Genomic DNA, 10,215 nt, shown 5'->3' on the forward strand with positions numbered 1-10,215 from the left:
GACAAAGGAAAAATCTAAAAATGGCCAATTTTGGCTGTGAACGGACACCTTTAAAATGCCTCTATGCAGGTATCATCTTGAAAGTCCATACATTCATGAAAAAAAGCTTATTTATCCAAGAAAGCTTGGGAAACCTTTTCAAAATAATAAAGTAGATTGTTTGAACACTTTGAAAAAGAATTCATTTTGTTACAAATGAACATAGATTTCGAAATGGTGTGTTTACATTTAACACATGTTGGACCATTCAATACTGTAAGAATACATTACCAGGGAGATACACAAATGTACAGGATATCCTATCCAAAACAAAACACCAAAATATATCGAAAACTGAAAAGCAAACCCGAACCCCGGTAAGCAAAAATGTTTCTGATAAAATTGTATGCTTAAATTGTATGCTTGTAGGCTTAAAAGGGGATAAATAATAGTAAAATCCACTTTTTTTAATAAAATGATATGATTTTTTTACATAATATGATTCCTTTAATTATTTTGCATATAAACATTAAGGTAGAGATATACAAAAAATAATAATTCACGAAATATTTTACATTTTATTTTAGTACATATCAATATGAAATAATATGAAATTAAATATCTCGTAAACTATCGGTTCTTTGACATATATCTATTTTAACACTTTTATATATATAGAATATTTAAAGGAGTCCTATCACATATCATAAAAAATTTATATTATTCCATTTAAAAAAAGTGGATCTCACCTTAAGGGATCACACTAGTATAAAATTTTAAAAAAATTGAAAAAATTTTGTTTGCTTTAAAAAGTAGATTGAAACCTGTAGAATATGGAGCAAAAGATTTTAAGTATAAATTCGAGTTAGTTTCTGAGTAACAAAACCTACAAAATTTGCACTATATGATATAAAGATTATGTTGTAGAACTTTAAATGCGTTTTTTTTAAACCTTGTTTTTTAAAACGGTGTCGAAGGTTTCTCAGGATGTACTCATCAGATTCACTTGAATTTTGGTTTTTTTTATTATCCTTATAGTGTTCTATAAGAATTGATCGAGGATTTTTACAATATCATTATTATTTTGCAAGATACTAATAAATTAATTAACAATATTTGTGCGTGCCAAAAGTCAAACCAAAAGTTAAAAAAATTTTTTTTCAGTCAAATTTTAATAAATTTTGAATAAGCTCGGTCAATGCTTAGGAAATACAATACACTTCAGAAATATTTTTTTTGTTTTTGTTTCATACCATCCAATATAGCAGAATCATCGACACCAATGACTTATGCAAAAAAATTGATCTTTCATAACATTTTAATAAATGGTGTAAGATTATTTTTCCTTTCATTTTGCATATTTTACCTTCAAGGTGTACTTGAATAAGGTACTAAAATACAAGTCTGCAGCTTTTTTTTTTATTTCTTCGGCAATATACGCTTAAAAATTATCTATTTTTATGGCTAGTCACACCGATTTAACCCTTTAAAAAATCTTTTTTTTTTTTAATTGATTTTACATTATTTGTCTCGTTTTAAGCACATACAATTTTTATCTAAAACATGTTTGCCTACCAGATTCAATTTTCGAACAAAATGAATTTTTTGCAAAGCATTCAAACAACCTACTTTATTATTTTTAGGTTTTTCAAGCTTTTCTGGGAAAAAAGCTTTCTTTTATGAATGTATGGATTTTCAAGATGATAACTGCATAAATTTTAAAAGTGTCCTTTCACGACCAATTTTGGTCATTTTTAGATATTCTCTAAACTTTTTTTTATACACTACAGGTAAGATCTACAGATTTTTGTCGCTGAGAATTTGTAGATAAAATTGCTCTATAATGCTACGTTTTCGAAAAAAATTGAATCTAATGCTAAAAATAACTTCTTTAGATACTTTTGACATAAAATTTAAAAAACGTGACGTGATAGAGCAATTTTAATTATTATACATTTTCAGCAATAAAAACTCATCTATTGTACTGGCTGCTTTATGCAAAAAAATAACAGTTACAATGATAAGAGGAGTCCTCAAAAGATCATATTTATCCGTAGATAAATGTAATCTTTTGAAAACTTGTATTTTTTTTTCCAACAAATAAGGAAAAATAATGCAATGCCCTACTTATATGCATTTTTTCTATAGAATCCATAGTGTTATTATTTTCATTCAAATCAAGTTTTTGTTAATTCTTTAAATTATATATAATTTTGATTTCAGATTCATAATCAGCAACCTTACAAATTATTACATGAAAGTGATTAGTAAAATTGTATATAAGCGGTCTTCAAAGAGTTATTTATCTATGAATTTAAAACAGAAATTCGTATATGAAATTATTCTATCACACATTACATTTTTAAGGTACATTGGTTCAAAAATACCTAAAAATGCAATTTTCGGCATATTTAGGATCGATTTTCTCGAAACGTAACATGAGCAATTTCATTTATGAATTCATTTTCAGCGAAAAAAATTTGTAAGAATTACTTTGTCCAATTCGTGATATAAAATCTGTGTCGGACAGTATTAAAAATTGTTCATACTATTTAGATTATTTTAAAATAAAAAATCGCATTTTTTTTACTTTTTAACGATGTGCGAAAAGAAAATAAGATCTGGGGAAGAGCATTAAAAATGGAAGTCACTTTCATATATTGCGCTGATTATAGCCGGCTATTTGTTTAGGTCCAGAAAGAACGAAACATCTTAGCGCATCAAAGCGCTCTTCTTATGGCCGGAGTCGGAGACGATCCGAATGGAAGATTGTTAACCGTTTTGCAAGAGGTGGAATCCTTAAAGAGGCTATTAGAAGAAGAACAGCAAAATCATGCTTCTCAAATACAGATGTTACAGGAGAAATTAGAGGAGAAAGAATCGAATGTAGAATTTGAAATTGTCGAAGAAAAATTAAAGCTTGCGGAATCAGAGTTAGAAGTAGTTGTTCAGAGAGCCGAAAGGGCGGAGAAATCGGTGGAAGAGTTGGAAAATGTTATACATTGCTTAAAACAGAAAATCAAAGAGTTAGATGAGAAAGTTTCAAAACCGCAACCGCCACCATTACCGCCACCACCTCCACCACCACCGATGTTGACGATTAGCCAATCATCAATAAAATTGTTGACTAAAGAAAAATTGACTTCAGCTGTAAGCGATATGGAAAATATGCTTGGTATTACGCCGAAAAAAACACCTACAGTTGCGCAACAACCTGGTAATTATGCACAATCTTATACCATTTTGTCGATCATGAATTGTTTTGTTTTATTGTAAATGTATAAAAGTTATACAATGCAGTACCATATGTATGTGATTTTCAGCTATCGATGATATTATTAATCAAATTAAAGGCGGACGTTTCACTTTAAAACAAACAGATGTAAGTTAAATTATATAAATATTTAGAATACATTATAAAGCTGTTTAAAGTATCATTAATTTCTCAAACATTTTTTTAATCCGTATGTCTTTTGTTTTTTAATGATATTTGTTTTTAAACGAAATGCAATATTTCTTTTGCTCGATTTTAACATGCATATTTGAGTAAGACATTGATTTCAGAAACAAAGAGAAGAAGAGAGGAAAAGACGACAAGAAGCAGAAAGTAAGCCGCCAGCAGTTTCTGAAATGTTAAATATTCTCGGTACTATGAGACGAAGAGCCAAGCCAATAAGACAATCATTAAAGTTTGCAGACACAGCGTCATAATGAGAATTGTTTGAATGGATACATTTGTAATTCCAACAAAAATTTGACAAATTTTATATAAACAATTGACAAGTTATACAATATTATTTGACAGTACGCGATATTTGTTATATTATGTGTATATTTTGTCTTATAGATCTGCCTTGCTCAACCTAAATTTGCATAAAATCTATTTATTCGACTGTAAAAGTAAATTTTATACTATTATAAAATCTTAAGTCAGACGAGTTCTAAGTTGATGGTCATTTTGCAAATATTTTGTAACTTTCATGTTAAGAGAAATAAAAATAAAAGAATGAAAAGGAACCATATGCGAAATTCTTTAAATTCTAGAAATAGTTTATAATATAAGCATTATGTAAAAGTTATATTATAAGCTTTATGTACCGTTATATTATATAATGTACGTTATATATATATAGATATATAAAAAAATCTATCTATGAGAAGTACATTTTCCGTTCATAAATAGGAAATTTTGCAAGGAACTCATAAGTTCGATAAATGTAAAATAAAAAACAAACTTTATATAAGTTTAAAGTAGATGAACCAAGTAATAGTATTGGAGAGTATGGATAGAATCATCAGTCCCTATATGTCAAAGAGATCTAAAGAGTTCCTCTTCGACTCCTGCTAAGTCAGTACGGATTACAAAATTCTTCTGCGTATATACGGATGTGGGGTTTAAACTCGCGATTTGTTAATCATGAGTCTGTCACTTTCACACGACATCTCTCGAATATATAAATCTAAGTATAAAAAAAAATTGTTCGTTATTAGCTCTATCTATTCTAAACTTATGTAAAGAGAGATTTTTTTTATTTTACACTTATCGAACTTCTCTTGTCAGCCATATCGTTCGTTTAAGAAAATGTTAGCACAATTTATGAAATTAATTAAGAAAACTGATTCTGTATTTTATCAAATATTGATTGCAATTTTGAAGCTTCAAAAAGTAGTACTCGTCTATAAGGTATCATCTCGTCGTCTGTTTCAGTCCACGTTCCGGATAAACCACTGTCCGCTTCTTCTTCGACAGAAAATTCGAAACTAACAATTGCTTCTTCCGCAAAGATCTCCTCTTCTGAATTACTCCACAATATTGATGGTTCAGTACTGTTCCTATTCTTACTTTTCGCCTTTTTCCCGGCTCTTTTATCTTCTGACTTGTACAATTTACATATAAGTATGTAATAGGAAAAATTAAATGGCATATTTCTGTTATTGGCACGTTTCAATTCGGAAATTAGGTTTTCAAGAAGTGGTACTGAAATCTTGGCGGGAATGTTAACAAATCTCTCATTAATGAGCAAACCCAATTGCGCTGCGTCATTCTCCAGTACATTTTTTATCATAGTATTAACTGCATCAGTTGCGTGTTCATCTGCTAGCTGTTTCAATAGATGTCTCAATTGTTGTATACACAAAATGTTCTACAAAAAATTAACTTTTTTAATAAATAAATTGACAGATAAATATTAATAATAAATTTCTCGATTTGATAATGATTATATATCATTATCAATTTTACTTACCTGTTTATCAGAAACATTAATGACAGTTGTAATACCAAATACATCATTGATGTCATTACTATCCTCATCATCATCAGATTCATCAATTTCTTCAGATTGTTTAACGACTGATCCTACATAATTTTGAGAAATTATTAAATCCGTCAATCCACCCAAGTCAATGTGTGCTTTAAGGAAAAGTTGTTGCAGTAATGTTTTAATTCCATGATAGTCTGGATCTTGTGGATTGCGACCCTCAAAATCCACTTGAAACTCTATCCCCTAAAATTTATACTTATTACAATATTGCACTATCTAGTTTTATGAAGCAAATATATAATGTTAATTATAACTTATAATTAAACTTCAAAAAAATTAATTAACATTCATGAACGTCAGTTTGACGATATGTTACATGATGCTGATGTATCGACAAAGTTTGATATAGTTTAAATTATACAGAAATGTTGTACTTTGACTAAAAAATCACATTTTCCCACTTTGATAAGAATATGACAATAAAATATGCTATGCGTCTTATTACTTAACGTTTCTCTAAACAAATTAGAAAGAAATTACGCTATACATAAATTTTATATTAATTTTATACTAATTCGTAGGTAATTACACGGCTTAGATTAATATTTTCTTCAAATACTTTTCTATATCGTAAAGATAAAAAGATAAAATAAAGTAACCGGACTCAATCTGGATCTATACTCAAAATGCTCTATTCACTCTTCATAGGTAATTATAGGATTAATTCAACAGATAGTAGTAGTAACTCATGCAGATAATCCATATGATTGTATCAATTTATAAATCATATTATTCATTTCGTTATTTAAACATAAACAATTGCTTTCTAGAGTTATCAAATGTAGTTATTACTTTCAGTAGTTTATGTAGCTCTGTATTTTAACTTTCAATAACATATGTTATTTAATTTATATTTTTATCACGTTTCATTTATAATTAAACAAAAGGAACTCTTCACCTAGTGAAATCAATACAGAAAGAATTATTTTCCTCTCTAAAAGAAGCATCTGCTTTAAGTGCTTCATCTAAAGCAATCAAAAAAATGAGAAAAAAAAACAGGAGTCTCAAAAGCGAGTCTTGAGAGAATTATGGTTCTGGGCTCGTATTCTGTACACGTCTACCGACAGTTGTCAGTATCATTAAGTAACGACGATCAAGAACCGCAGTTTTTTCTCAGGATCGTTCTTGTTAATTATTGACACCGACAATTATCGGTAGTCATGTACAGAATACAGACTGTGAAATATATCTCAGAAAGATATGAGAGTTATGCATAAGTATTGTAACATATGTTCATGAAAATTGTGTGGGATTAACTGACACAAAATGACACAAAGGGCGTTTTACTTGTTTGAATTATGACCATAAGCACAGTTTTAAAAGGGAGAAATTAACATGTTCAATAATGTTTGATTAAGTTATTATTGTTTTATGAATACGCTGACAAAAATAGCTTTCTTTTATATCAGTATAAAGATATTTATAATCTTTACAACCTTTATTTATTAAGAGAAAAAGATTAGGATGTAATATGTTCATATGTGAAATGTCAAATGAATGATAATATCTTATATAAATGTCCAAAAAAAATAATTAAAAAAATTTTTATATATTAGTATGTTTGTGTGCAATAAATTTATAAACTTATAAAAATAAAGTCGCGAATCTTTACTTTCCATGTTTCTAATATTTTCGTATGAAAAAAAGAAAACATGTACATGGATGATATTGAATACACATGTACCCAATATGCGCGAAATGCTGCTTTTTTTAAATCTTTCCTGCACTTATATAAATATTTGAAAATATTTTTTTTATATTTACAGAAAAATGTTCCCTTTTTTTAATTTGATCATTAATTCTCAATTTTCAGCTCACAAAATTAGAAAAAAATTGCAAAGCTTAGGAGTATATATGATCCAGTTACCTTACAATTTGCTGTTCCTACTGTGATCATATTCACAATCTTAATAATTTGCTTAAAAAATATGAAAGATAATTCTGAACTGCTATTGTGTATTACTCTTGTATAATATCGTGTAATATATATTAAAAAAAAGTTAAATACACAAAATAAATATATATATATCCATTCCTCAACACTACTGCAGTATTCAAATATTATTGCAATATTAATAATTAATAAATATTCTTAGAAATATATTATTTTATTAATTTTTCCTACAATTTCTTGCATACTATCTGCAATGCAATAGACATAAATAATAAGTCTAACTTGATACAAATCAGTATAATTTGATTATAGAAATTAACAGAATGAAAAAATATAACTTGCATGTCATATTTGTTATCATTAATAAATATATAGGTTATTATTACATGTATACATACACTGCATCAAAAATCTAAACTTACCAAAAGTATATTGTTTCTACTTCTACTCAAAAATATCAGATTGATGAAGTTATTAAATATTAATACTCTTTTCTATTACTGTTTGACAATACTAATTCAACAAAGATTTGATAATGAAAATAATTCATATAATATAGGCAAGAAAATGTATAATATAGATAGAATTGCCATCCATACGCTTTTTCCCCCTCACTATTCTCTTTTTTTAGGATATCTTGAGACTGGGGTAATTATGAGTGTCTGTATGTGTGTGGTTTTAGGAAAATTTCAACTTTTAAATTTTTTACTTTAGGCCTGTTCGCACACACTTTTCGCACTCAACATCTTTGCTTTCTCTCTTTTCAACGTATATATATATATATGTCTATTTTATTTTAAGTACAAAAATATTTGGGGACCTCAACATAAACAGACCATTTGACTCTTCTTCTGATTTATTCTGTATTACTATTGATTTATAATAAGTAATTGTAGTAATTCTTTAGCTATAAGAAATTGATCAATCACAGTTGAATGTGAGAATAATCAACTATATATAATTGCAATATATGATTGGTCAATCTTTTACGTTCAATTAGTAACACTAATGAACAATTAGATATGAAATAATTGTTTGTTTACTGTTCTGATCAATTTGATCAACCTACATGCATTTTAATATGTGTCTGGAGTTTCAAGCAAGATGTCCCAGATTTTTGGCCTGTAAATTCTAGTTATGAAAATTTTGATGTGGCAACCCTAAAGATAGATAAGTATCTTTAAAAATAAATGTAGAATTTAAAACTTTTACATCACATTTCATAAAAATTTCGTAAAAATATTTTTCTCAGTTTTCCTGAAATAGAATCTTTACAAAATATTAAAAATTATAGAATTGACAATATTTCTATTGAGCAGCAATTTTTCATATTGAATGGAAATTAATAACATATAGACAGAGGCTTTCACCTGCATGAAATTACCTCAACAATGATTTTCGCATATATGTCATAATGTATTATGACATCTTGCATTAGATTAATCTTGCATTTAGATGAACTAAAACAAACTAATAGCAATTTTGACTGCAAGACTGCATTCAGAAAGCCTCATCTACAATAGTTGCACGGATAGCCAATGTCTCAGAAATATTATTTCTAGTCCTATGTTGTCGTAGAGCTTTTGTACAGAGTTTAATCAAATTCAACTCTCTATAACAAGAGCTCTTGCGACAACCATATGATTAGAAACAGTATTCCTGTGACATTGGCTACGTTCAGCAATTGGATTCAACAATTGAGTAAGTGTTCGCTGTTATTGTGTTCTTCTAGATTATTCAATCAGACTTTTAGATCTAGAAGAATACATCAGTAGCAGAAAGCGTTCATTCAACTGACGAATCCGCTAAACGCACTAAATCTCATACGACATGCAACACAGCCCGTGTGACTTGTGGATGAGGCTAGAATCATCGTCCGGATGCATCCAGATGATGATTCTGAAACCTAGCCTAACATCTGCTTGGTACCCCACTGGACGAACTCTTTAAATAAACCTGGATTGGATTAATGTTTTGCTATTAGTTGATGTTAAATCCATTCTACAATTACGTAAGCATAGTTGTAAGAATTAACCAATTATAATCAAATGTAAGGAAAATGTTCGACTGTGATCAGGCAATTCTTACAATTACAACCATTTATTAACTACACTTACACAATTATAGATTGGGCTTAACATGCTCTACTAATAGTAAAGTTTGTGGCATTATTAAACCAACTCGAATCGGATTAAAACCCGCTACAGTCGAAATTGCTATAAATAATAAAATTAATAGATCGATAGCAGAACATGACCGCGTGTTTGCTGAGCGAGGTTAATCGCTTGATTATTAAGACATATCTCATAAGTAAACGGATCTGTCTCACCTGCTTATTTGCGATCTCATATTCCTCGTCCTCACTGCTGGACGAAATGTGGTTCTCGTCATCGTCATGCAACTTTTGCTGAATTTCACGCTTCTTTACTGGAGCAGCCATAACGACATTCACGTCATTGGGTGCATTAATCAATTAATGGGTGCATTCAGTACTACCACAATATATACAGTAACGCCACAGTAGCGCAACTCTCTTGATTTTATGTTGGCGAAAATGGAGTGCGCATGCGTGAAATAAATAAATTACCTAGCGTTGCCACGATTACCACCTAAACTTCTTTCTCTTTTCATCCTTTTTTAACTCTATCAAAATTTCTCGCAAAATTCACTAGATTTATTCGCATCGCAATCCAACAAATTTGTTGAAGTGAGTAAGTGTTATTGTAGGAACACATTAGAGCATGCAACGCGAATAAATCTAATATTGCGATAAAATAATTTAAACTTTATGAAAATTAATAAAAATAAATTGTAAATATATTGAAAAATAAAGAAAAAATGTAGAAAAATATTAGGAAAAATATTAAAATATTAAAAATATTAAATTAATTTAAAAATATATATTTGTATAAAGAAATATTATGTAATTATATATCTATAAAAATGTTATAAGAAAGCTGAGAGATATAAAAGAAATTTATATACATGTATGTCCAAAAAATAAATTTAAAATACAAT

General features: G+C 28.5%; 2 protein-coding genes across 2 annotated transcripts in view; one reads left to right on the forward strand and one right to left on the reverse strand.

The window, feature by feature from the left end:
- LOC108747629 (shootin-1) overlaps positions 1–3,966 on the forward strand; it is a 13,128-nt gene extending 9,162 nt beyond the window's left edge. The window contains exons 8-10 of the mRNA XM_018485227.1: positions 2,671–3,196; positions 3,303–3,361; positions 3,544–3,966. Of these exons, the coding sequence (XP_018340729.1) occupies positions 2,671–3,196; positions 3,303–3,361; positions 3,544–3,690 (732 nt within the window). The 3' untranslated portion in view covers positions 3,691–3,966. The remainder of the gene's footprint in view (positions 1–2,670; positions 3,197–3,302; positions 3,362–3,543) is intronic.
- Positions 3,967–4,162: 196 nt separating this feature from the next.
- On the reverse strand, positions 4,163–9,675 carry LOC108747649 (protein BCCIP homolog). Its single transcript, XM_018485251.1, has 3 exons — positions 9,527–9,675; positions 5,226–5,486; positions 4,163–5,123 (listed from the first exon to the last, which is right to left on the reverse strand). The coding sequence occupies exons 1-3, from the start codon at positions 9,635–9,637 to the stop codon at positions 4,587–4,589; spliced, it is 909 nt and encodes a 302-aa protein (XP_018340753.1). The 5' UTR covers positions 9,638–9,675; the 3' UTR covers positions 4,163–4,586.
- Between the last annotated feature and the right edge of the window lie 540 nt (positions 9,676–10,215).

Source organism: Trachymyrmex septentrionalis, unplaced genomic scaffold, assembly GCF_001594115.1.
Source record: "Trachymyrmex septentrionalis isolate Tsep2-gDNA-1 unplaced genomic scaffold, Tsep1.0 scaffold108, whole genome shotgun sequence".
Taxonomy (NCBI): Eukaryota; Metazoa; Arthropoda; class Insecta; order Hymenoptera; family Formicidae; genus Trachymyrmex; species Trachymyrmex septentrionalis.